The 27447-nt window shown below is 40.7% G+C and overlaps 2 protein-coding genes and 1 long non-coding RNA gene across 5 annotated transcripts in view; 1 reads left to right on the forward strand and 2 right to left on the reverse strand.

Moving 5' to 3' along the window:
• Positions 1–26834, forward strand: LOC105454114 (MOB kinase activator-like 2). 3 transcript variants are annotated; one of them, XM_011696485.1, is made up of 6 exons: positions 9738–9933; positions 10033–10172; positions 24726–24980; positions 25090–25214; positions 25444–25671; positions 26147–26834. In XM_011696485.1, the coding sequence occupies exons 2-6, from the start codon at positions 10078–10080 to the stop codon at positions 26224–26226; spliced, it is 783 nt and encodes a 260-aa protein (XP_011694787.1). In that variant the 5' UTR covers positions 9738–9933; positions 10033–10077; the 3' UTR covers positions 26227–26834. The 3 variants fall into 3 exon arrangements, with proteins under 3 accessions (XP_011694788.1, XP_011694789.1, XP_011694787.1); XM_011696486.1 differs by lacking the exons at positions 9738–9933; positions 10033–10172 and adding an exon at positions 1–214; XM_011696487.1 differs by having other exon boundaries at positions 9728–10172.
• On the reverse strand, positions 7323–9535 carry LOC105454115. The gene is made up of 3 exons (XR_974952.1): positions 9134–9535; positions 8032–8197; positions 7323–7781 (listed from the first exon to the last, which is right to left on the reverse strand). It is a non-coding gene; the product is annotated as an uncharacterized LOC105454115 (long non-coding RNA).
• LOC105454113 overlaps positions 26821–27447 on the reverse strand; it is a 2115-nt gene continuing 1488 nt past the window's right edge. Inside the window, exon 5 of the mRNA XM_011696484.1 lies at positions 26821–27421. Coding sequence (XP_011694786.1) covers positions 26995–27421 — 427 coding nt within the window. The 3' untranslated portion in view covers positions 26821–26994. The remainder of the gene's footprint in view (positions 27422–27447) is intronic.

Below are 27447 nucleotides of genomic sequence, written 5' to 3' on the forward strand. Positions count from 1 at the left end.
CCGCTAGCTGCCTACTACCGCCTGACTACTACCGTGGTGCTGCTCTGGTACTGTGTGGAGAAAGAGTGAGAGAAAGGGAAGGAGAGGAGATTTACACTTTGTTTTCCCGTCTATCGCGCGCGCTGCTTTCCTCACGACGGTGATCCACACGAAAATCATCCAAGCTGGATAGGTTACCCGAGTATCTCCGCGATACCGTGGACTGGTTTATGGGGTAAGTCCTTTGTCTTTTTCTCACTCTTCTTTCTCTCTCTCCTCTCGTTTCTCTTTCGCGTTCATCGTCGACGCGAGTAAAATAAGGGCTCTTCTTCTCGTCCCTTCCCCCTCGTCTTCATGCCGCGCGCTGTCCGACCTGTCCGCGGCCTCGTGCACCCGTGCTCCGCTGCTCCGGCGTGGGGTTAACCTCCAACCTGAGTTAACCTGCGCCCGCGAACGAGGGAGCGAGCGAACGTGCCATCGCGCCGTCTCGCTCGCGCGATTATCCGCGCGCCGGGCTCGGCCTTTTCCCCGCGAGGAGAAAGTAACCGCGGCGAGAGTCCGTCGTCGTCGTGCCCGCGACCATCTCCGTGGATTTTCGGTGTGCGTCGCCTCGGAACATCTTCGTCATCGTCGGTTGAGGTGACGCGTGCACCTACAAGGTGCCGAAAAATTACGCGTACGCGTCACCATCGAGCTCTCCTCTCTTTCTCTCTCTCGGACCAAAATCAATTTTCTTCTTGAATCGACAAATTTGACCCATTGATCGATCTTGCGTTTTGACATTGAGTCATCTTGGCGCGATTAAGAATTACGTTGGGACTCGAAATGTTAACGAGTCTTTCCAATCTTTGATATTGCTCATTTCCATAATTAAATCTTCCACTGTGAATTGAAATCCGCTTGCGACCAAGCAAAAAATAGGAATTTAATTTATGAATAGTAGTTTATTTTCGGCGAAGAAATGTTTTTTTATATATTTGTTAGGAGTCTTCCGTAAGCTCGGAGTTCGTACATGCTATTTTGCAATATCTACTAATATAACGTTATACTGTTCTCGTTTATATTCCATTCCCGTTTATGATTACTCATTCTTGCAATCGATGACATTAAGTTTGCGATAGAAAAAACGGCAGACTCTGTCTAAAGTCTACCGATCTTTTCTTCCGTCATGCCCGTTGTCTCTCAACAAAAAAATAATTTCAATGACGAATTCTTTTCGACGACTTTTCTTTTTCAGAGTGAGAGTTTACACGATGTTATTATGTCGATTTTTAATCTTAATGAACAAAGTATTGTCTGGTAAGCTCGAGGAGTGTAAATAGATAACACGAAATGTTTTTTTTTAATAATCTTAAGTGGACTTTACGATATTAATACGAGAGTACATTTAAGTTTATGTAAGTTAAAAATGATAAATATGTCTATATATATATACAACGCTCGATAATTGATGTAATTTTTTTGAAGAAAAAAACGAATTTGTTTTAATTTAGTTTAAAAGAAATTAGTTCAAATTTACCGAAAATTAATATTAATTATGATAAGAGCAAGAGGCGAAAAATACTAATTTGCAACTGATTTTTTATTTCGGACAAAACAGACGTATTGAAAAATTATTATTTATATAAAAATATGATTATTTTTAAAGAATGAATTCTTGAAGATAAGGTATATATTTTTTCTTTATGAAACACAAAAAATCATTACTTTATATAAACAATTTTTATGAGGACAATATAATAAATAGAGAAAAAAAAAGTATTTTGTCATGTTTAGCATCAATCGAGGTAAATTTTTGATTGCATGGACAATCTCGGTTTACTTATATTAGCGATTTTCCCTTCATTCGCTGCGATGTAAATTTTCCTTTGGTTGCAAGGAAAGTTTGATCAGTCATCAAAGGATGATTGGCGAAATCGTAACAGTTTTCTGGCTGCACGAATTCGCTTACGTAAGACATGCAACGTGTATATATGTATATATACTTTATTCAGATTTTTGGGCCAAAAAAGGTTAAAATTACTGTCATACTCGATTTGCTAATTTTAAAATAGACCCGCTATATCTTTCTCTCGCAAAGTTTACGAGACACGAATATTTTATAATACGTATTTATTCTGATTATTACAATTCGATGAAATGATGATTGTACATCAGTACTTCTTGAAATCATCTTGACCAATTGAAAATAACTCGGAAATAATATTGCATAATTATAAAAATGTATATCAAGGGTTAATTCAATATTTAAATTACAAACAACGTGATATGTGTGGAAAGAAATTTTGAAAGACTGCCAATTAGTTGAGTATATTTAGCATGTCTACCTTTGTTAATGAAAATATTATTTTTGCAGTCTCTTAGCCTTATTTTTCGTTGCGTAGCGTTAAGTGTACAATAATACTCGACGATAACAAAGGCGATATCGAGTACGACGGAGTCACATTTATCAGACTTAATTCGCGAGCATGCGAACCGCTCGTATAACATAAGAAGAATTCGTGTTACAATTACCGTTGAATCGATGATGGATCAGCGATCCTCCAGTTTCATTCTACCGGGATATCGCAAGCTACTTCTCCGAGCTCCCCGAGCTTTTTACTGGGAAATTTATGCATAAGGTCCCTTCCCTCCCCCTCCCTTCGTGACACACTATTTTATGTATTAAAATTTGCATGCTGATTTCTTCCACTCACACCGCGACGAAATAGCATCGCACGAATAATTGTGGATTTCATTTTGCTTTCACCGAATTTAAAATCGATTTTGTAAGATCCGAACGCCTTTGTATTTCGACCGTAAACATTTTCGTAATCTTTTAATAAATTATTTCGCAGTACATACATACATATATAGGTAACAAATATATACAGTTGAGGAATGTTTTTGATTCTCTATCAATTCTGTCAATTCTCGTTCAGACCACATGTGTATTTTTGGGATAATCATTTTTTTCTGGTTTTTTTTTTTATACGTAAGCTTACATAATTTGTCATGGCACAGTGCCATGAATCGACGTGTTCGTTAACAACGAGCGACAATTTTTTTTTTACCAGGACATGAATAAAATGCAGTATCTTGTTTAGAGAAATATACATGACCTCGATGTTTTGCAAACAACAACACATTTATCAATTTCAATTATTTTTTATTGTCATTTCTAATAGGATATCGAATTTGTTTCCTTTATTTTTTGATAACTGATATCGTGATAACTGCTATTGGGGATGATTCGTCTTGTCAGGAAGTTAAAAATTATCCGAACTTAAATAAGGAAATTATTAAAATTGACAAAATCGATTTTCTTGAAAACTCTCCACGTACGAAAGAACGTTTTTTTTCCGTATTTATGTTTCCATATATAGAATCATTACTTTCTCAATCGTATCTTTAACGAAAAAGGATGAGTCGATTAACTCTCGAAAATTAATGACGTTTCGCACTTTATGCGCATTTCTTTTGGCGATGATATCACTTTAAAGGCCCCTCCGACCCAGACGTTTTCCTTTGGGCTGATGATTTAATTAGCGGTATCTGCCATCGGAGTTAAACGGACGTTGTTAAAGCGCAAATACGTCGCTGCATCGTGTAAAATCGTTATCGTATTATCGGTTCACAAGGGTCGGAAAACATGAGTGTTGAATGCATATTATGAGAAGCTTGCTGTCAACAAATGAAACCGCGAATTACAAGACGGCACTTGCACATAACAATTATACATTAAGTACAGTCAAGTTCTTTGATTTTGTAAAATATTCTAAAATCGATGGAAAGTAGATATACTGTTTTCTTCTCTCTTCGATTCTTACATTTCAATTCTTACAATTTCGATTCTTACATAACAAAAAAGATCGTTTTCTTTCGTAACTTTTCGGACTGTGACATGGGATATTTCGGTGCCGTTTGTTTCGTTCCTCGTTCAAAACTCGGAGGGCAGTATCTCGCGTTAATTTATAATACTTGCTGGAAACGGCAGTCCGTGTGTCTCTAGCGAACGAGCAAAGTCTCTTGTCCGCTGGCGTGAAACCGAACGTAGCGATGACTCACCTCGATCTCTCGCCGTGCGATTGGCTTCCTCAGTGATTCACGCACGGTTGCGCGTTCGCCAAAACGTTCGTGACGTGACATTTCCAGCGCGATGTGTCGCGCGTGCCGATCTTCTCGATCCTCGGAGAATTCTGGTGAGATCGCGATATAAGCGATGATCAGTTTCGACTGCGAGCAGAGAAGCCGAGCATCAACTCGATCTTGCATCTCGCAGCTCGACCTTGTCCCAAACGAATGATAAATAGATAAAGACGTATTTAAAATGAATTTCAAATGAATGAGGTCAGATCAAGAGTGCCTTGAAATTTTTATGAACGGTTTTTTGGAGTCAGAGAGTTTACGTGTAGTTTACTTATTTCCTGTATATCTCTTCTCGTTTGAAAAAAAAACCTTCTACCTGAGGTCGCGCAATTTTCGGGCTAATTCAAAAGATATTTACTTTTGAGACTTGGCTCGTTCGCGCTGACGATGCTAATCTTCTCGATTACGGCACGATTTGGTAAATTTAAATCCGTTTGATGAACACAGGAAAGGATGTTTACGTGTATGCGTGATGTAACTCATAAAGATGTCTATCCCACGTGATTAATCAATGTAATCACCGCCTGAAAAATTACAGCAACGTAGCGCAGGTTGTCTTCCATAATGAAGAGGCACTGAAGAAGTAAATACTAGTTTTCCGAACCATCGAATTCTCTTACACTTGTCTGAACATTTGTTATCAGATGAGTCGTTCGGCAGAAAGAATTAATTCAGAATGCTAGGAATACATGACATTAAAATGTCGAATTGATAACAACACGTGTCGATAATTTTGATTTTTTTTCCAGTGAATCATCAAATATTTTGTACTAAACAAATTTTCTCCGATTGCGGAATATTATGAATTGGTAGCGAATCGATACATGCAGTATACATATTCCTTCTTTTTTTTATTTTTGGCTCGTAATTTGTATCGATTTGTACAACGAGATGTAAGTGGTATAAGCGAATAAACAATAGGTAAATTAGGTATAAGTACGCCAATAGAACGAGCTATTGAGTGAATTAAACACGTGCCCATAATATATTCATTTCTACGTTCGAGAATATCAAGCGCTGCCTTGTCAATCCGTTTTATCCGCGGCTCTCATACGTGTTTTACTTCGGTAATATCATTTAATAATGTCGAAAATGCATCAATACAGCACAATTAACATCAAACGCGTTTCCAGAATTTCATGGACGTATTTGAACGTATTTTATTTATTTTTAATCACTTATGTGGATTCTACCTCGACCGGAATAAAATACGAGAAGAGAGATTATTTTTTTCAAATAATAATACTTGATATAGCGCAATGCAATAAGTTTATCGAAGTATAGAAGTATAAAGAGTCGGCACGTGCGTTTTATTACGCAAACATTTACTTGTTGACTGTAGTTGCCGCAGCACGTATGCTATCGCGAAGTACGCTGATGTTTGCAGTTTCTAGTTTATATAAATCCTAAATCCGACAACGTAGTTTAAAAGATCGACGTCTGATTCTTCTTATTTATTTACGTAGAATCGATATTAATCAGAAACTGTATTTTCAAATCTCTTCTAATTTATGTAATCGTTTTCTACTTTACAAACTGTATATTTATGATTAAAAAAAAATAATAATCTTTCGTTGTATATTCTTAATTTGTTATAATTAGGAAATGATCATGTTTTTTTTTTAACGAAACAAAACACATTTACAGTTTCATAACCTGCAAGGTACTAATTAAATACGAGAGATCGGAACAATCTAATCTCTGAGTACGTTTCAGTACATCTGGAAAAAATGCGCTTATATAGGAATTATTCTAATTACGCGTGAACGCTTAATTATAGTGTAACCTCACGTTTCCTTAATTTCGGTTTTAGTATTAACGAGTTTCAAAATAATGCTCATCTGGATCATTGGAATTGCGAACAAGAGAGAACGTCTGTTATTTAAACGCACCTATAATATTTTTTTTACACTTTATTTCACGCGATACACGGCCGCTGCTTTATCGCTAGTTTTTTACGATAGCAGCAGCTCTGCCAACCGATGCTCGCGATTACACGTGAGCATCCCGCTAGTTTTTCCGTATAAACAGAGTTATCGCGTTTATCACAAAATATCACCGTAACACTCCGTCGTCGTGCTATCGAGACCTTCACTATGCATACGAAAAAATCACGGTAAAGCTAGGCGTGAATCCGTCCTTTGCTAGCGAACGTGACGCATGCCTTGTGATAAGGCCCGAAGGGCGAATTTACTTTTATCCCTTAAAAAATAAAAATTAATCTTCACTCATTTTTAAGGCAATTTTTTTCTTAATAGGTTTTTCATTTCAGCTTAGTCGTTGAGATATTTCATGCTGAGAATTAAGAAGGTATAAGACAGAGAGAGATAACGTTCAATTAAAGCTTTATTAAAGGGAAGACTTCCAATCGGCTCAAGAGCACGTCTGCAAAGTTTGACGAGTTTACTTTAAATTTTAGGTATATGAAACAATAAAATACATGTATTTTATTTTATTCGAAGACGCATGCAAATTTAAATTTTAACGAAACATTCGCTTTTAATATTTCTTTAATAGCTGGACTCTAGCACTATTACCACTTTTTTCCACTTTGATTTACCGTCTCGTAAGAAGTTAATCAGCTGATGGGGAAAAAGAGGTGGGCGCCGTCAAACGATGATAAATTGCTGAATAATAACGCAGGAATTAAATTTTTTTTCCACATCCCTTTAGTATAATTATGTCAGAATGTACATTATCGTTTAAGAGCTTTGTTGTTGCTTTTTATGAGACTTGTTCACGCGCCCTGATTACCTAAAGACTCCCGAAGGATGCGTTGCGGTCTGTAAATGCCCAGGTCGTAGCATTTACTTGACATTCATCTGCACCCTCGTTATCTCCATGCTCATTTTTCACGATAATGTCATCCGATGTCTTCCGATGTTGGCAGAGGCATATTCGTGAACTGGGGAAATGTCGGGTGATTCACGGGCGAGCGAGCAAAAATAATCGACCTCGCGGAATGCTCTTGCTCCGCTGAATAACAACCGCCATTCGTTATCAGTAATCGATATCGACCGTTTTAAAAGTACGATGAAGATCGATAATGGTATTCTGTCGCAAGTTGTCGTCGCGCTCGCGAAACATTTAACGCGATTAGATAAGCCTGCTTTATTTATAATTATAATTTTGAAACAGAGCGTTTTTAAGCTGCAGATGAGAGGAAAAAAGAATACTGTTCGAATATTTTACAAGTATACGCTAGATATTATAGATTGCCTTTTTAAAATGTAATTTTTATTCCATCATCTTTCCGCCATACATCTCTTCTTGTTTTTCAAGATATATTCCTTTTTATTTTTTATCAGTACCAATGTCTGGGCTCGATAAAAAAATACGTTGAATTCGCTCATAATGTTGGATGTTGAGTCGATACGAATATTGATAGTCTGTCGAATTTAAGCATCATTCTGTGTCGTCAGGTTTTCCCGATCCAACGCGCGCTAATAATAGCGTTCCTTGTAACATTCGTTCGCAATTGGCGACGATCAGTATATCGGTCAGTTCGAACTAACCGTGCTGCACCTCGATATCTATTCGCTATCGACGTAATTAGCACCGATATTTCTCCTCCACCTGGTGACTATCGCCTTTCGGCAATTATTCCTCCGCCGATTCGTTTTTCGACGACGTTCCGCCATTCAGACCGCAACGTTACTGCCCGCATCGGCGTCCTGTAATTCGTTCGACAAAATTTTCAATAAACTTATATCTCTTCGATCGCATATATACGTAATACCGCACGTTTCCACATTATCCATTCGCGAGTTGTTGCAAACGTGATTAATTCTCGCTGATGGATGTGAAATCGCGGGGCCGCTGTATGATGTATATATATGAGAATAAATGCTTCATTTCAGAATATCAATTTTCATTTTAGATTCAATTAGAACCAGAACTGGAGTAGTTGGAACAATGACGTACCTTGCAAGATTCTCACCTTCTGTTTCTAATTTAAATTAATACTACTCATTCAATAATGAAAATTGAAGAGTCGTGTAAAAAAATCCATCTCTTTTGACATTTTCTCCCCCTACGATGGAATCACCTCCAAATTCGCCAAAGAATCTGTCAGTGGGGGATTAATTCGCTAAAAATGGAACACCCTATTATACCCCTGGGTACAGTGAATCGATTGTGCGTAAAAAAATCAATGTCACGGGGTGAACAGTTTCGAAAGCAGATTTCAAACGCAGAAAAATATGCTACACGCACTGAATGGCCTTAACCTTTCACATTTGCAATGTGAAACTCGTGAACCTGCATCATGTATTTATTCACAGATGGAATACATTAAGTGCCGGGTGTTGTGTAGCAATATACGTATACGTATATCCGCCGGTTATGTCCCAAGCCCGTCCGGATGCACTATCAAGATTAGCACTTGCAATGTCGCAATTAATAGAAACGTTATATTCCGCCTTTAGTTCTCCATTTACGGAATAATCCTCGCTCCCGTTATACAACCGGTTTATAGCGAAAAAAATGTTTGAAAGGAGTTCCCTCACCGAAAATTGCTATTTACATGCGCGAAATTATATTTCAATTACCGTTTTGATTCGAAACGCTCTTCCGCATGTTCGCAAGAGTGTTCAATATTTGTTTCTACATAGAATACAAGCATATTGACACGGAGCCAATAAGCGAAGGAGCAGTCCAGTAGCAAACTCGTCGACGATTAAACCTTTATGTATTTTATTGATTAGCCCTCCGAGACAACGGAAATTGGGTCAAAACTGACTTGTTGTTGAAATTTTCAGGCATACATGTGTCACGCAGCTATGTTTTGGCGGCGTTTCGGCCAATTTTTTACATTATTTATAAAACCGTTTAAAATTTTCGAGCGTGTAAATAATTTATGAGTGCTTGGTACAGCTTTATTTTTATGATACATATGTATGTATGTATGTATATAAGTTATATGTACATATATATTTTAACGCTAATATATGTGCGCAGAATTTGCTCTTGTCACATTTTCCGAACATTAAAATTACAAATGCATTCGTGTTATTGGGATGTATACCTTCTTTAAGGCGAATTGTTTTCTACTCGGAACTCAATGGCTTCTGTACTTTAGTTTATCGAGTACTCCTTCGCTTCTATCGCTCTTGGTCCAAGTTAATTCTCTCGTGACATCTCGATTGGCTCTTCTTTTTGTCGGGCGCGCTCACCGGGGGAACGACCCTGACGGAGGAGGAGCAGACAACGGAGTGTTCAACTGGGAATCCGTGATCGGGCGATCTCGCGTTGCGTCGTAACACGCGTAACAAACGAGAACTTGTTCGGTTTCGGCTCGGTTCAATCGTTAATTGCATTATGACGAGTCTGAGCTCGGACGAGGATACGACTAGGTATAGGAGAAGGAAAGGGGGACGCGAAAAGGGAGGGAAAATATAGCGGCGAGTATACTCTACTATACTCTGACCTGAGGAAGCCCCTGGTCCTCTTTCTCAGGCCATCTTTTTCTCCGTCTCCCTCCCGCCGATCTCCGCTTCCTCCTGGAACGGCTGGAACACGGCAGAACCCTCTCTCCCTCCGGCGATATAAACCGCGTCTTCCCCTCTCTCTTCCGCTTTCTCTCTATCTGCCGTGGCGGCGGCAGCGGCAACGGCGGCGGTGGCGGCGGCAGTGGAGAGGACTGCCGCGACGTGGACGATCGCGCGGTGGTGGTACCTGGCGAACGGTGGCCTGCCTGCCTGCTTGCCTGCCTGCCTGCCTGCCTGCCTGCTTGCTCGCTGTCTGGAGAACGGCTATGTCAGTCTGTGCTCCGTTGCTGGCCTAGCGGCCGGACGAGTGATTCCGACCAATCAACCGGAGCGGAGAGTAGATATATATTTTACTTTTTCTTTCTTTCTCTCTTTCTATTCACCTTCCTGTCCTCCCTCCTCTTTTTCTTCCCGCCCTCTTCGTTTTATGCCCCAGGCCCATCTGCCCGCGCCTCCCTGGTACCGTCGTGCTCGCGTCCCGATGTTCGGACTGGGGAACAGGAAGGTCCTCAAATACTCCGCCATCGAGACGTCGCTCTCCATCGATGTTGAGGATACTGTCACGTGTTTCTGCAGGTCAGTTTCTACTTGTCTCGCTCCGACATGATGATGAACGCTACCAGCAGTTCTTATACGTACATATTAGATGACACATGACGATGTGTATCGATGATGATGGTAGTGTAGATAATACTGGCAATAACGTTAGCGTTCTTTCGTTTCTATGATATCTAATCCGAATACCACAGAATAAACAGAGTGCTTGATACCAAGTATTCTGAAAATTTTGATGCGCATTCATTGAAAGTATTCATCTGTCGGTGGCCAACAAGGTTGGTTGTATTGCGAAATTGGAATTTTAGACGGTTTCACTTTTTATAATTAATGCAAATAGTTTATTATATCCTTTACTTTGGATGAAAAAAGTCTTTTGAATTGATATTTTTATTTTATAATTTGAAGCAAATATATATGTTTCTAAAAAAAATTCTCAAATATATTTTTACTTTTCTTAAAATACAAGAGTATTATTAAAAATGTATTGTACAGACGAAATGGTTTTATAACAATTTTCATGGTTTTATTTTGGTCGAATAGTAAAAAGCTTAAAAATGGAATTGATCAGAAGAAGAGATTAAAACTAGGATAATAAGAAAAAATTTCTTATAGAATCACATTTTCTAAAACTTTAAAGCCATTGAAATCTTAGATTTTTAAATATATATTTTTTATATGCCTCATCCAGGAAATCATGGTTTTAAAATCTATACAGCTGATTCCAGCTGCGAATTATTGTATTTCGTAGAATGCATTGTCATTCGAAACGTCTTTTTATACGCTGTCTTTCAACTTAAATAAGTCGCCGTTATCTCCGTCTGAAAGATAGAGATACGCCGTTTCGTTGCTATCGCTGATATACGGACTTTTGTTAACGATTCGACGACGTAAAATATAACGTGCAGGGGAACTAACGTCAGCAATTATTTTCAATTCTTCGACTAGACTTGCGTCATCGCAAAATAATGACATTTGCAATTATTCAGTAGTGCCAACGTCTTTTTTTTCTCTCTCTTTTTTCCTTCCCTTATTTTGAAATCGTTACGAAACACGTGCACGTCGAAGGACGACGCCGCTTAACGGAGCGATATTTATGCGCCTCTCCGATAAAAGGAAGTGCATTCTGGTCATACCTTTCTCATAAGATACGATAAGGTTGAGATGCGAGTAAAGTGTATAGATCCCTTTTCGCTACATCTGTTCGCGAGGGATATCGCGGCAAAAACATGTAAATTGGATGCGAGAAGACTGTTCTCGGAAGGCCGTCCGCGAAAACACGGAAAACCGTTTTATCAGGTATAGTGAAGCTGTTTCTATGAAAGGACAGCAGCTCTTGCAGGTTTTGCTTCTCTCGACTAAGGTCTAAGGTGAGATATTCTCGCTACAAGGAGATGAACGAACATCGAGGTGCTGATACGCGAACGAAATACGATGGCTGCTCTCGCAATTTTATGAAATAAATCTCGGAAGAAATTACGACGAGGTTGCAAGAGTTATACCGGCTACAATAAACCGCCTTATCAGACGACTGTTTCTCGCAGAAGTCTCAGTTTGCACAGTCTGCTTCTCGCTGTTTACTTTAATGACGTACGGTATTTAGCCTGCGACATTATCTGCGCTGAACAATCGTCAGCTAAATAATATCTCGGGACTTTAGGAATTGTTTGCGATTTAGTTGGGACGATTTGCATTATCGCGCATAAGGGATTAGCTTGCAGAATTTATCTTGAAAATGTATTTAGAAAGCAATGAGAGCTACGTGGGAAGCTTCGGATAATATCCATCTTCTTCCTCAAAATCTAAATTTCATTTGGAGACAAGTTTCTATTGAACAAGGTTCTATTGAAACGAGTTTGTAATCTCGAAGTAATTTCGGAATTCACCGAGACGGAAATGCAAGGGATATTCCTATGTTAGTCGGGTACAAAATATATGCCTGATGGTCTTTTCAAAACGGGTAGAGTTTCCCCGTTGTGCGTCAGAGAGTGCGGGATCTTGCGGCCGCATCACTCTGTCGTATCGCGGCTTTACTCGCGTATATCCGCGCGACGTGATTACATTTGCGGACATGTATGATGTGCGACGTGTCGTAGCACGTGCCCCACGCTCGACGTGGTTAAGAAGGGGGCCGGGCCGCTTTGCGGCTTTCGAAACTCATCGAGGATGCTCGTATGCTGTACCGGTTTTTCGTCGCACAGCGCACGGCGCACGGACTCAAAATGCTCCACTTTCCTGGACGCGGACCTGACGCGTGTTCTCCTCTTCCTCGTTATGGATTTTCGACCGTCCGGGCCACGCGGGGTCACGACTCGACGCGTTCCTAACGAAGGAGAGATACGCGATTTTAGCCCGTTTTTCGTTCGTTTACATAACAGCGGTCGCGATAGTCATACTCAAAATGAAAATTGCAATGGAGTCCATGCGCAAATATTATGTATACGAGACTTGTTAGAGTCGGATAATCATAAGATTTGTAAAATTAAAGTTTAATCGAACGTTAACTTTATTACACGACAAGCATTGTTGTGGTTAATTATCGATTTTTACACATGTACTTATGCGCGTTATACACAATATTTTATCTTACGAATAAAATTTCAGTTCGTGTTTCCTTGGCAAAGTTGTCGGAGGCTTAATTAGCGCGAGAGTATATTTAAGTTTCAAGGTAGCTTAAAATTAAAAAGTCTCAGCGAATTAAGATTCAAATTTGTGGATAGCTAATAGAACTTTATTTTCATCGCTCTGTATATATAGTGTCTCTAAAGAAAAGGTGGTCTTTTTTTAGGTGATCAAATGGAAAAAAAGCGATGTAAAGAAAAAGGAGGTCGCGATACCGGAAATGCATATGCATTAAGTATTTCAGATAATAAACGATATAAAGAAACTGCACCAAAGTATTTTTGTTTAACAGAATCCTCGCTGATATCTTATAATTTCTTGAAAGACGCAAATGTCTCAGTGTTTATATTAGAAGAATTCTTTTTCTACACAGATTACGTAGAGGCTAATAATTCGTTTTGTTAAATTTTCTTTATAATGTGGAAGTAGTGATCCAATTAACCACCGGATATTTTGCCATTAATGAACTTTTACTTTTGAAGCGCAGCAAAGCAGTCGGTTTACCCATTTAAAAATCAAAAGGAATTGTGGAATTCTGTTGGTAATGCAAGTAACAATATTATGCCATATGTTACAATATTATGCGACAGTCACATTTGAGACAGATTGTACTTTGAACGCAGCAAAATAATGGTCACTTTGACAGCTTAAAGACTTTGGTTAATATTAATCGTAGAAAGAGAGAAAGAAATTTTTGGCAATTTATTTAATAGCGTTCATCTCAATAAATATGCATTTCCGGTACTATAACGGTTGTGATTTTTTTTCTTATATATATTTAACCGCACAAAAAGCTCTCTTAAAAAAATCGTTTTCCGGGAATATCTCGTATATTTGCATCTCTTCCTGAGCTTCGACAGCATAGCGCAGCATACGATTAAGGCTACATCAATATTTGCATTTGGCGAAGTGCTATTGGATGGGCAAGTTCACACTTCGATATCTGCCGCTTAGATCGATAGCAGAATTAAGACGATGATGACATGGCCTCGATTTTTAATGACTATGTCCAATTGAAGATATATGGAATCGGCCATGATCGAACACTTGTGCAAACGTTAATCTGTAAGCTTTGCACGTATTATTAAAAAGAAAATAATATACTCGCGGAAAAAATAGTAGTTATGGAAAAACCGGATACGAAAAAATATACTGTTCCAAAAAAATGATCGTGCGTTTGCGTTTTTGCGTTTTAATGTTATAGGATGTTTTACAATGGGAGAGGAAGAGACCGCGGGATTTATGATCTAGTATGAGTGCCGCGCATGATAATGACACATCGAAGTAATGGAATGACGTTTGTTCCCGAAATGCGAGGCCGTTGATGGCTCATTTAGCCAGGCTCTAAGCGAAATGAAGCAGCGCGGATTGATGAGAGAATATTTCGCTCGTGAATGCGTGCCAGTTTCTGTCGCGTGGCAAGCGCGTCGAATTGGATCACACGTTTTCATTAGGCTAATTAACATACTGACATTGACACTGTGACAATGTCACGGTAGAAAGAAACCACTCGTCGGCACTGTTACCTTCGGCCGAGTTTTTTTTTGCAGCGTCATAGTTTGATTAACGCGGTGTTTGTCTGGGGGCTTACTATCCGATATCGCGGTTGTCAATCGATTAATTGCTAAAGGCGATTACCATATCATTTGCATAATCGCAAGTGCACGATCTTCTTTGCTCATTTATTAAAAGATTCGCTTCCACGTCCGAAAAATGATGGCTTTTCATTCAGAATATTTGGTACGCGTAGGAAGGGCAGTTTCGTGGGCGACGCGAAACACGAACCGATTAATGGACTTCCGGCTAAGAGACATCAGGCGCGGCGAGACGCGACGAGAAGGCCGGTTTCGCGGAAACCACAGACGAACCGCAAACTGTCGTGCCACATAGCCGCGCGCCGCGAGACGGGAAAATCTCCTTCTGAGCGGAAGTGTTAGCACGCAGGTCGATTGTGCGAGGAGGAAGCGTCAGATTGACGCGTAGTGCGGCATTTGTCCAATTTGCGAAAAGCGAAAGTAACTTCTTATCTGCTTTTGCCACTCTCAATTTAAAGTGCTAAAATTATATACTTTTTATATTATATGCGAAATAATATTTTCTTTTCGTTTTTATACTTTATATTCTCTACATCAAGCGCTATTTTTGCACTCTTTTGGCCATCTGGGATGCCCTCTTAAGAAGGTCGAGATAACCCGTGAGAGTTCCTTGGCGAATCGTCCTCGCGGGAGTGGTGGCGCATGATGGGGGGGTAAACAAACGCGAGGGAAATGTTTGTCGATGGGGTAGCGTCGTGACGTCACGCGGAGGCGCCTTCGAGGCGCCGACGTTCGTCCGTCCATCGATCCGCATCCTGTAAGGATGTAATCCCAGAGAAGAGGGTAACCGAGGACCTGGCTCTCCGATGGCGACTGGCGCCAACCTCCGAACCATCTCCCGACCCCCTCGTCGATCGTTTCGATAATTATTTCCCCATGACTGCGATTTCCCGAACGCGTTGTCCGCGCGCGTACTGCGTTAGCGAAGCTAAAGTGCACACAGGACTTCATCCGACTTCAAGGATCTCTCTCCCTCGCTTTTAATGGTTATCTCGCTGGCTTTTGATCGTTAAAGGACTCAACGCGGAGACCGCAGAGTTTAATCTCGAGGGCCTTTCTATAATTTCCGACGTGGATTACCGTGGCCGGATCTGCCAGATAATCTCCCTCGGTAATTATCGATACAGCATCTCCTTTATCTCTGTCGAATGTAATCATGTTTTATAGCTAGTGTCTCTCTCTCTCTCTCTCTCTCTCTCGTTATAAATAGGTGGGATAAATAGGGAAGAATAGGGAACTTTCTGATCAGCGTGCATTGAAAATCATTTATGGTTGTGTATGAAGAGCTTTTATTGACTGAAACAGTGTTGGAGATAGCAATCTCTCTTTACTGCGAGTCCGCCTCGTATCACGATTTTCGTTCTCGCTACACACGGTGATGATATAACAAACGAGTTATTTCTTTTTGCTATTTTGAGACATGCTGCATCATCGACCATTTGAATATAATTCCCCGGCACGGAAATAGACATATCGCAATACGTTTATAATCATTTCGTGCATGCACGCTTCTTCAAACATGTGGAACAAAAAATTCCTTGAAAAGTATACGGCTGTTGGGATATTTTCGTGGATCTTTGATCTTCGAAAGATTACACGACCTGGAAACAGATCATCAATCAGATTCATCAAATAGAAGTGATGAAAATTTTGGCAGAAGGCAGAAGTGAAAGCGCTCGTTTCAGAAGCGCGCAAACATGAACGTATCCTGCATTCGTCGCCGAGTGTTATATCGTTCGCTTTTATTACGATACATTTTATATTTGAAAGTATTTAGAGTATGTCATTATATATAAGATTTTAGCGAATAATCACGTAAAATTGATCGACGAGGTTTTGATACGCGATACAAAAATACAAAGCGACACATGATCCGAGGGACAGAATGGGAGAACGCGCGCTGCGCGGAGCTGAGCGGAGCGGAGAGTAGCGTAGGCGGGGGCAGAGCGGAATATTGATTGTCGCAGAGTCGGGGCGCCGCTACCCCCTCGCCGCTGCCGCGCCGCGCCGCGCCGCACCACGCGCGGCCCGCTGTCCGTCCGGCAGTCAGCTGACTCGTGTTACCCGACTCACAGCTGATCCGACGCACGCCGCCGTGGTGGCGCAACCACCGTCGCATTGCCGCCCTCAAGCACCCGCCGTGCTTCTCTCTCTTCCTGCGCCCCCCCGCCTCTCTCTCTCTCTCTCTCTCTCTCGCTGCTCTCTTTTCGCTGTCCCTCGCCCTTCACGGCGAACATCCTTCCCTCTTTTTGTCTTTGTCTCCTGTACACACCTGACTGCCTCTTTGAAGCGCAATATGTTAGGATCTTTGAAAGAAAAAGGATGGCGAAGGGAAAAGGGAAACACAAAGTTCGGAAAATGCATCGAGAATGAATAAGTTTATCCGTCCTCTCGTGAACAAATCGAATTGGCCTGAACGTGACTCCGAAATTCGCGGATGTTCCCACTGGCCGAAGCCGGAGAAACTAATTTCATTTGACATTTTGTCGGATATCTCGTTTTCCTCGTTGGGGAAAAGGGTAAAGGCGAGGATGTCGCACTTTTGTGGCTACGCGCGACGCACGCCGATCGTTGCGGACACGAGGCGTGTCCAAGTTAATTCGATTTTGCGACTGAAATTGGTATTCGTTTGACAAAGCCCTTTTTTGATGTATGCACACGTTGGCTTGATATTTCTGGCTTCTGCATCAATCGATTGATCGCTACTCGCTATAAATAATTTGTTCATTGAAGAAAAATGGGCTTCCACTCAAGCTTGTAATTGCAAGAGCTATAATTTTTATCTTAAGATACACACGCACACAGATTTAAAATACATTCTAGATTATTTTTATTTATATATTTATATATTTTTATATCTTACACATTTTTTGATTTTTCAAAAACAGAATTGATTATAAGTACATTAAATGTATTGCGGGTACACGACATAGTGGATTACATTATGGAGATGCGAAAATGGATTTGTAGATTTTTATTTTTTAATTAAAATGTATAAATGTATGAAGTATATTATTAGTAATAACTTTCAATATTAATAATAATAAATTTCAGTTTCTCTATATTTCTAAATATTACTCGACAAAGGCATTCATTCTATTTTTTGCGCTATATATTAAACATTACATATGGTTTTAATATAAATATGGATAATTTCTCTTAGCGAAACCATCGCAATTTATTTGCGCGGCAGGTCAGTTCCGCGTTCATGCTAATCTCACTCTGGGAAGGTCAGATCCAGCGGAGATCAACGCGCCCGTATCTCGCGATTGCATTATTATCACACGCAATGTCGTGGTATATGAAACAGCGTCGGACGAATGGTTCACCGGATAGAAATGTGCATGCGCGAGCATGCACTTTGGTCCTGCGCACGTAGTCGAATAATTGAACGTGATGCTCTTGAGGGGGATACCCTCAATCATTAAACATGATGGGAAACAAAAGAGCATCGATAAATGTCAATAAATAATTTTGATTTTAATATGGAAACAGAAGTAAGATTTAATAGATGAATTATTCAAAATAACTAAGTTATCTAATTATTTCAAGTTAACGAAAAATTATTAAATTAAAGACAATGCTTCTAGTTCGCGTTTACTGTGTCCAAAAATTACTTTGCGTGTCTAACATGAATCGATTGAATAAATTATATCAAAGTAATGTCTTGTTATCATGTTGCTTTTAAATAATCATATCTATAGTATTAGTTCTGTATGCTATGCAAGCTTAATAACTCTTGTTTTCTCCGTAATAAATATATCAGAGCGGCAAATTTCTTCTCTGTGCTCCGTTAATGAATTATTAAACCACCTTCTCCCCCGTTATTTCTCAACCGCTTCCTGAGAACCTGAAAAATGTCAGAACTGTTTTTAGGAGCGTGGATAACAAATCTATATTTGCTCATGTTCCAGCATCGGCTATCTAATTCGCGCTGTACTTCGGCGCGTTTCAGTCGACCCCGACTCCCTCCGCTCTGTAACATCTCCGCGACTATCGGGTCGCGATCTCGGCAGTCGCGTCCGTGCGCTTGACGGCGACGCGTCGCGTTACGTCACGTGAGATCGGGTCGCGACACACCGCGAGCTAGGCTGCGTTTCTGGAAGGAAGAGGAGGAAAGGGAAGGCAGAGAAGAAAAGTCATCGCGGATCCCAACTATCGCGACCGCGAAATGCGCGGAAAGCATGGACAACGCCTGATCGCCGGAACGACGCGGATGGCCAGTTCGACACGTATGGTCGACGCGTTTAGAAAGTTCACGACGACGTGCGTCATGCCCCTCTCGGGACATTTCGTCCTCTCCCGCCTCTCTCGTTCTTTCAACGTGAAGGAGAAAACGTCTTTCTATCCAGCGTCATCCGTCATATGGTCGATGATAGCGACCCACGGAGCGCGATGCGGCGCGATTAAAAATGCCACGGCGAGATGTAGCGAGAGAATGACGCGATATGATTTTGCGAGAAAACGTAATGCGTATTTTTTTTCAGACAATACAGATTAATTAATGAAAACTTGAAAAATATTGAATATTGAGAAAAAATATATAATACACTTATAAAATATAATATATATATTTATCTTTGTCAAAAATATTTGTAGAAAGTTTAGTGATACATTTTTAAGTCTTAAAATAGAAGAAAAATTTTTGCGAACTTTTTCATGTCAGAATATTTCCATTACGTTTTGCTCGATGAATATCCTGGAAAATATTATCCCTGAGAGAGTTAGATATTAAATAGATCATTATTACGTAATGAAAATGAGAAAGAAAGAAGATGAGAATTGGGGAACAATACTAGGTAGTCGGAGATTAGGTAGACCGATGCGTGTACCTTCTGCCTGAAAATTCTCGTGAATTTTTTAGGAAGCGTCAGGGAGCTTTTCGAGAGCTTGCGTTCGTCTAGCGAACTGGGGGAAATAAGGTGGTTCCTTATTACTCACCTGATCCTTCGGGATTTTCGCTGAGAGACCGACCGTGACGAATTCTTTCTGTCGAAATCGAAATCGGAATAGCTGAATTTAGCTCTAAGCAGATGCTACGTGTGGGACTTCTTAAATCCCGCGGGAAAAGCATTCTTGAAACAGATCGTCAAATTTGGCAGTATATATTTCATTTACATCTTAAAATTATTATTTTATATATAAACAATACATAGATCTTATATAAATATTACTAAACATGCATACAAATTGAAAATTTCGAGTAGAAGGGGAAAAATAGCAACCTATCTTTACTTGGTGAACTTATCGTTACACTCCTAGGTTACACGATTTAAATTTTGGATCGACCGACGTAACCTCGTCCAGGTCACGATCAAGGACGCATATGTCAAGGCTTTGTCGAGTTGGTCGAAATCGTTGGCAGCTATTTGGCTCGATTTCGTTCACTTCGCGACGCACCGGCGCTCGAATTTCCGCTCGGACAGTTAACCAGGTTGATAAGTGTCCCGTGCGCACTGTTATTTCTTGTTACTGACAGGAAATTGCAGCGTGGTCATAATTGTAAATTATTAAAAAAAAAGTCTTACCCTGAGAGATCTCTATTTAATCTACGTGAATTATCACAAAATCGTTTCGCGTGACATATATACCCCTTCGAGATTTTTTTACATTATTCTATTTTTTTTTATTTTTTAAGACTATTTCTCAAGCAATTTTTCTTAAACTATTTTTCTTTAAAAAATAACTCGTAAAAGGAAACTGGTGATCGCATGCATATTTTAATCTCAGAAAAACACAAGTCTCTCTCTTTCGACTTTTGCCATGTGTGTTATGAGAGTTCCATCTAGCACAAAGTTCGCGTTTTACCTTTGCACCGATAACTCGCGGCAGGAAATAATTCGCGTTCGCGGAAACAATGTGGACTTTTGTGCCAATAAAACAAGCGCTCGTGAAAAAAAACGAAGACGAAGTATAAAACGAGCATCCGTCAGATTGAAATGCGCGTGCATATGTATATTTACCCTGCACGTTCTTTGGTTTACGTTGTATAATATAACGATTTATATTATACTAATAAAATTTATTATATCTATGTTACATTTAAATTTATGCTGTATTTTATTTCTGTATCATTTTATATTTTATGTCGCAGTAAGCTAGATTTTGCTAGATAATTCTCTATATACATTCAGCACTCATTAACGTCAACAAAATCGCGATACCGAACTTTGTAGCACGATAACTGTGAGTTCTGCACGTTTGCGGAATATTGCCGGAGCGTAATTCCACATGCGCGAAATGTTAGTTAAGGCACGAACTCGCTCGAATTCTCGCTCCAGCCTTGCTCGAGGTAGCCAGTTCGTCACGAGACGATCATCGATTCTATTTCGGCCGACCGGAATCGCCTATAATCCTCCCGTTTTCCCGGTTGTTATTTTTTCTTGTGGCGTTACGGATGCACGTGTAAGCGATAACCCAGTTCCTGAAAGACATCGAAGCGACAAACTCGCGACGATAGCTCGCGAGAAATGAGAAATCTGGCACTGCGCCAGCGGGGCGCGTATTGCCCGAATTTTTCTGGATTGGCGGATCGCCGCGAGGCCACGCCGAAAGAGAGTATACGTAGAGGAGAGAGAACGTGAGAAAGCGGGATAGTAGGGGAGAAATGCAATTGATTAATACTCCGAAATGTGTAGATTCCCCGGGACTATACGCGGGGAATAATAATTTCATATGTATAACGGACTCTTATCTACTGCGCTGATCAAAATTGAACTTCGCGACTACTATCAGTACATTAATCCGCACAGTAGTAGCTATATACGTGACCTCTGCTTGAATTATTATTCAACTGCTCCGACGTAACGAACTTCACCGAAAGCGAACACTCGAATTTTGCTTCAGATCGACGATGAACGATCTTTCGCGGCTACCGTATAAACGAGATCGATTGTCTTCCAAGGAGCGTCCTCCGCATCTTCCGTCGGCTTTTCCGTCTTCCCGCGAGCTATTCCTTCTCGGCCCGGTTAGATCAGGTGTCACCGTCATCGTGCGACACTAACGAGTCGCCAGACCTGGTAAGACGATAAACACACGACAAACGAGAGCTCGAGATTAGTTCGGCTAAGCCTTTAATTTCAAGAAATTACCCGAGGAAATCATCCGAGGGAATCACGCATATGGACACTCGGCAGAATTAAAAATTACTAAGAAAATCAGAATTTAAAAGGACCGAACGCATTTGAGATGCATGAAAATTAAATGATACTTGACGGTCTCCCCGTTCTTTTAGGGTCCCGTGATTTTTTATAAATATATCACAGTTAGGAAAATCAAGGTCTGCCAAGATCTACAAATCAGGATCTGAGATGCACGGATATTAAGTGATAGCTGACTGTTCCTCGTTTTTTCAGCACAGAATGAGAAAATACATATTACTAGGAAAATCGGGATCTATAAGAGTTGAATACTTTTAAAGTGCACGAAATATTAAGAATGGATTTTAGAGAAAAAGAGCGCGGAACAGAGAAAAAACTTAACTAGAAGAAATCACAAAGTTCAGATGTGACGGATCTGATCGATTCTCGAGCCTGCCATTAACGGAGCGCAGCAGGTGCATCGAAAACCGAGAAGTGGATCCTCCGAAGCGTCCTTCCACACGAACATTCCGTCCTCGATCACCAAAGAAATTATTCAACGCGCTCGGGGATTCTCGCATTCGCTCTCACGGTCTCTGTCGAGCTCTGTTAGATCGTCGCGAAGGGGGATCCCGGAGGGAGTCGTCCCGGCGCGTGCTGGCCATCGTTCGATGACAAACGAACAAGATTTGGTGCCTACCCAGCGTGCGTGAGCGGATCCTCGGGCACGAGGCCGGTGCTGCGCCGAGGAGATCGTCCTCGGCCACGACGATCGCGGCGACAAAGACGGCAACGATGTTACGCTCGCCGGCGCGCGGCGCCGTCACCGTCCTACGGGAGCCCTCCTCCGCTTCCGCATCCGTTTCCGCCGCGGCGGCGGCGGCGGCGGTGGTGTCCTCGGCCACCACCGTCTCGGCGCCGCCGACGCCGGTGCACCACGGCGGTGCCGGTACCGGCGGCGCCGGCAGCTCGAGCAGCGCCTCCTCCTCGCGTCTCTCCCTGCTCGACACCTGCCACAGGAAGATCAGGCTCTTCGGCGAGCTAGTCGCGTGAGTTTCCTGTCCCCTCCGCCCTTCCTTTTCTTCCTCCCGCAAACGATATCGTATAGATATGTGCATATGTGCGTGCCGTAACGTGGAATTAGCCCGGTGTAATTAAAGCGCATCTTCTACACGGAGATATGTCGATTGAAATGGGAAGAATCGAGTGTCCGTATAATAAATTATCGTATCATGCCCAAGGCATCGATAGCGTCATAGACGAATATTATTGTAACGCGATGACTGTGTTGTACGCGATTAGAGACATACGTCATGAACGATGATGAATTTGTATATCTAGGCTGACTTACGTCAGCCTTTTTTCTTCTATGCGGAGATGCAGCTTCTTTCCAGGAGCATGTGTGCTTTCTAGAGAGAGATTTGTGCGCGCTTTGGATCGTGTAGACGTGGCTGAATATCGCTGCTATCGTTATTGCATGTAATTGCATTTTTCACTGGCAGGAAGCTGAATGTGCGACGCGGCTGCTGCGTACTGATTGTGAGCAAGCGCGAGCCGAAAACCAGTTGTTATGTTTAGTTCTCACGTGCAGACAAAGAACACTCTGTGTTAGTTGCGTATTCTTGTGCGATACACAATTAATTATCGTTTACTTTTTTGATATTTATTATTATTATTATTAAGTTGATGCAAAACATTTGTCGTCCTTTTATTTCTAAATAAAATGATACTTATCTGAATTTTCTAAAAAATTTATTTTCTGAATGGGAAAGTTATAGTTAATGTGATAAATATTTTATGTTTATAAAAATACAAATTGTATAATTTTGTTTTAACTTCAGTTGACAGATACATAAAATGTTTTGCACCGATGTAATAATAAGATTCTACTATATTTATTATCTCGCAATTTTTCATATATATATATAATATATATACATGTGTCTACTAATAATTATTTTTTTAATTTATTGAAAACGTAGATTCTTTGTATTATGCAGGATATCTCATGAATACAGTTCTGATAACAAATTATTTGGAGTAAAATATAGTTGGAGTAGATTATCCTTTTGCAAAAGTTTAATTAATCAATGTCTCAACTTATAATTTTTTATTTTCTATCTTCAACTGTTAATTAAAAATTTGCATATATCCAGAAAACTCAATAATAGTGTATTTAAATTACTTTTAATTAATATTATATTTGAAAATCTCTTGCTATTCTAAAGAAAAACACTTTTTTGAACATTTGTAAAAAGAGCGATTAAAATTGTATATGAATATATAGTAGAACATCCTGTATATTTATTAATATGTAAAATATAGCGTTTTATATTCTAATGATATCGTTATATTATATATACTTGGCAAAAAGCGAGGCGAAATCTCTATTTTGCATACGATGATAGCGCTTTGCAACAATCGATTTTGTAATCATTTCCGGTTTTTCACTGAGCAGCATCATTTTGTGACTTTCTATCGAAAGATATCTAATTAAGTGAATGTTAGAAATATTCTCTAATGTCTTATTTATTAGGCAGTGAGAGCATAATGTGAGAAACACAATGCTTGGACCCGCTGATAAATTAAAGACAAATTGAATAGACTCGGCAAGCGCTGAGGGTAATCGTGCAGATCCGATAATTCGCCGATTTGATTAATGAATTCGCGTTAGTCTATTAAAAACAAAACGCTCTGTTCAGTCTGTTCCGGTCAACCCGGGAACCGCAAATTAGCGTATCTGTGAATCGACAATGGTGGGTCGTTGTAAAAAAAATGCATTGACTTCGTCGGAGATTTTTTGTTCTAAACGACACGACGTACTCGCGATACCGTCGTGTTATTGTCTTCTGTAACATTGCATTATTATTGTTTTATATTTACGATTGGCATATTTTTGCATTTATTTTAATCTTTAATAATTTTCTCCGTAATTAATTCTACAATAAAGCCGATTTTTTCTCGCCCCTTTTGCAAGTATTTTCTTAACACTGTATAAGCTGTTCAAAATCAAATAAATTTAATTGTAGAGTCTGTTCGATTTTTGTAACAATATAATTCTATAAAAAAAATCGATTCTTTCCAAGAGCCGATCAATTTGGTTTCGGACAGCGTGCCTACTAATCTCATTTACACACAGACTGTGTTGTGTTACATGTACATATTTACGCCTCTTACACGCGGTACCTGTGATTCTGCTTGATTGGCTTGAACGTATATTGAAAAAACTTTTTCGAGGCTCGTCTCGCTGACCGTGCGACCGCTTTCTCGTTTTGCAGAAAGGCCAGACGAAAGGAGAAGGATGCGGGAACTACGGAGGATCCGAAATTGTACCTGGAGGAGGCCGCCCTCGAGAGACAGCTGCCGGAGCTGGACCTGAGGATGCTCGTGGACCTACCGCCCGGCCTCGACTACAACGAATGGTTGGCGTCGCACACCCTCGCATTGTTCGACCACATTAATCTCGTCTACGGCACGATATCAGAGTTTTGCACCATGACGGGCTGTCCCGACATGACCGGTCCCGGCTTAAGGTAAGGTATACCTTCTTGCTCAAAGCGAATTTCAAGTCCTGAGAAAATTTCCAAGGAACGAAAGCAGCAACGATCGATTTGCGCCATGACGATTGATTTATTGTTCTAGAACGTATCTATGGTTTGACGAAAAGGGAAAGAAAACGAGGGTTGCGGCGCCACAATATATAGACTACGTTATGACATTTACGCAACGCACCGTTAGTGACGAAACTATATTCCCTACAAAATATGGTGAGTTGTTTCCTGAACGATATGTATTTAATTTTCGTCGTGTCTGGGATGTATTTCAATATATAATTAATTAATAAGTAAACGTTCAAAGTTCACTTTATTTACGTGCTACCGAGATTTATATCATATTTATCGATTGCGGTTTATTATTGTGATATTTATTCGTGATTACGTTACATAATCGCAGTCCGAGAGCGACCGATGTTAATGTCACCGTGATATTTTTCAGCAAACGAGTTCCCGAGCTCGTTCGAGTCGATAGTGCGTAAGATCCTGCGGCTACTGTACCACGTAGTGGCACACATCTACCACTGCCACTTCAGGGAGGTGGCGCTTTTGGGGTTGCACGCTCACCTCAATTGTGTATTCGCCCACCTCACGCTCCTTAATCAACGCTTCAACCTTATAGACCCCAAGGAGACGGAGATCCTGGGGGACTTGGAAGCCGCCCTCTTGGGTAAGTTTTATATGCTATCACCGCGACCGTCGTCGCCGCCACCGATGCGGTATTGATCGATGCCGATTACGCAATGCCGGCGAGAGATCCGAGACTGGATTGCGCGTTTTGAGCGGTGGAATATTTATTTCTTGACGATCAATAGGGTCATGTCTCTAGGGAACCTTCTCGTTACTGTAATACTTTATCGAAATAGATGATTGAATTAAATCGAGGCTTATTTATTTAAAAAAAAAAAAAAAAAGAATAAGCGTGTATGAAAGCGCTTTTCATAGCGCTTCTACGACGTTCATTATCGATAATGGTCGACATATAGACTTACAGAGAGGAGGCTCTCGCTCCCTTCTCAGTTACAAACACGCGATTAAGGGACGAACCCAATTACGGTGCATTTAAGCGTATATTTAGTCGATTATGGCCTGAGAGATACAGGCTTGATTTTATATTATTGATCCCTTTGGTTGTTTGCTTACAGGTGACTCGACATCCGCGCCTTCGCAGACCTTAGCCATCCAGGAGACTCCGACCACCACAAACACTAGCAGTACCACCTAGATCGCTGCGATGCGTTATAGCGAGCGAGCAGAGGTTGCAGTTCCTGAGACTAGGTGACGATAGGCGATACGTTCGTTCATTCGGTTTCTTTTTGTCTCCTTTTTTTTTCTTTTTGTAGATTATATGCGAAAAAATAAAGTTCATCGCGATACGATCGGCCGGTAAGAAAGAAGATGTATGAGAGCGCGAGAGAAAGAGAGTGAGAGAATGCGAGAGAGAATGAGAAAAAACAGCGATTCTGTAAAAAAAAACAAGAAAAAAAATATACCAGTAGTACCTGTACATAGCAAAGTGTGAACAACTACATGATGTAATTAGGTTCCTCCGTTTGTTGTTTGTGAGATTGTACATAATTTATTAAATGGTAAGATACACGAGAAAGGGAAAGAGAGAGAGAGAGAGAGAGAGAGAGAGAGAGAGAAAGAAAGAAAGATGAGAGCGAACGAGAGAGAGAGAGAGAGAGAATGCGCGAGAGTGACAAAGAACGAATATTGATTATTATTGACAAAGCTAGTTGCTATAAGAGATAATTTGTTCTGTAAAAAAATGATACAATAATAATATTGTAAAGTTAAAATAATACCAAATATATACCTGGTGTTAAGGCATGTGTTGTTGGTGATGAATTGGACGTGCATCGCGCAGGAGAACACAGATTCCTCTCAGAAATGTGTGCCTGATCCCCAGATTCGCGAAAATCCTTCGACAGTCTTTAGTTAAGTTACCAAAGCCTCGATCGTCAAGAATCGCCAATTTTTGCGTACGAGCTCAAGTGGAAGCAGCGATCGGCGTGTGAACGTGCTTCACCTCCACGATCCTGATCGCGGCGCAGAGGTTCGCGATCTCTCGCAGGAACAGACCCATCGCCTCGGCTATCGGCTCGCAAAGATCCCTCAACGACGTCGCGATGTTGTAAAACAGAATCAATATCGGTTGTACAAGAGCGTTGAACAGAATGGACAGCAGCGGTTTCACAAAGTAATCCGCTATCAATTGAAGTATCCCCACTGTCAACGGCCGGATCACGCTGTAGAGCACAAAGCGTAGAAGCTGCAAAATAAAGGCCGTGACGAAGGCGATACCAATGTGAATCGTGCCGAAGATCTCCGCCCAAAAGCGAGTCGCCGCCTGGTCGGTCTTTTCGGCGCACTTGTCCGTAATTAGTACAGGATGGCAGTCGGTTGTTCGATAATATCTGCAAGAGGTTGTTATGTCCAAGTG

The sequence above is a fragment of the Wasmannia auropunctata genome, unplaced genomic scaffold (assembly GCF_000956235.1).
Source record: "Wasmannia auropunctata unplaced genomic scaffold, wasmannia.A_1.0 LD335988.1, whole genome shotgun sequence".
Classification (NCBI taxonomy): domain Eukaryota; kingdom Metazoa; phylum Arthropoda; class Insecta; order Hymenoptera; family Formicidae; genus Wasmannia; species Wasmannia auropunctata.

Coding starts and splice junctions, on each gene's coding strand:
- LOC105454114 (XM_011696487.1), top strand. CDS start 10,024: ATGCCCCAGGCCCATCTGCCCGCGCCTCCCTGGTACCGTCGTGCTCGC. Junction 24,981..25,089: donor ATGACCGGTCCCGGCTTAAG/GTAAGGTATACC, acceptor TTATTGTTCTAG/AACGTATCTATGGTTTGACG. Junction 25,672..26,146: donor CTTGGAAGCCGCCCTCTTGG/GTAAGTTTTATA, acceptor GTTTGCTTACAG/GTGACTCGACATCCGCGCCT.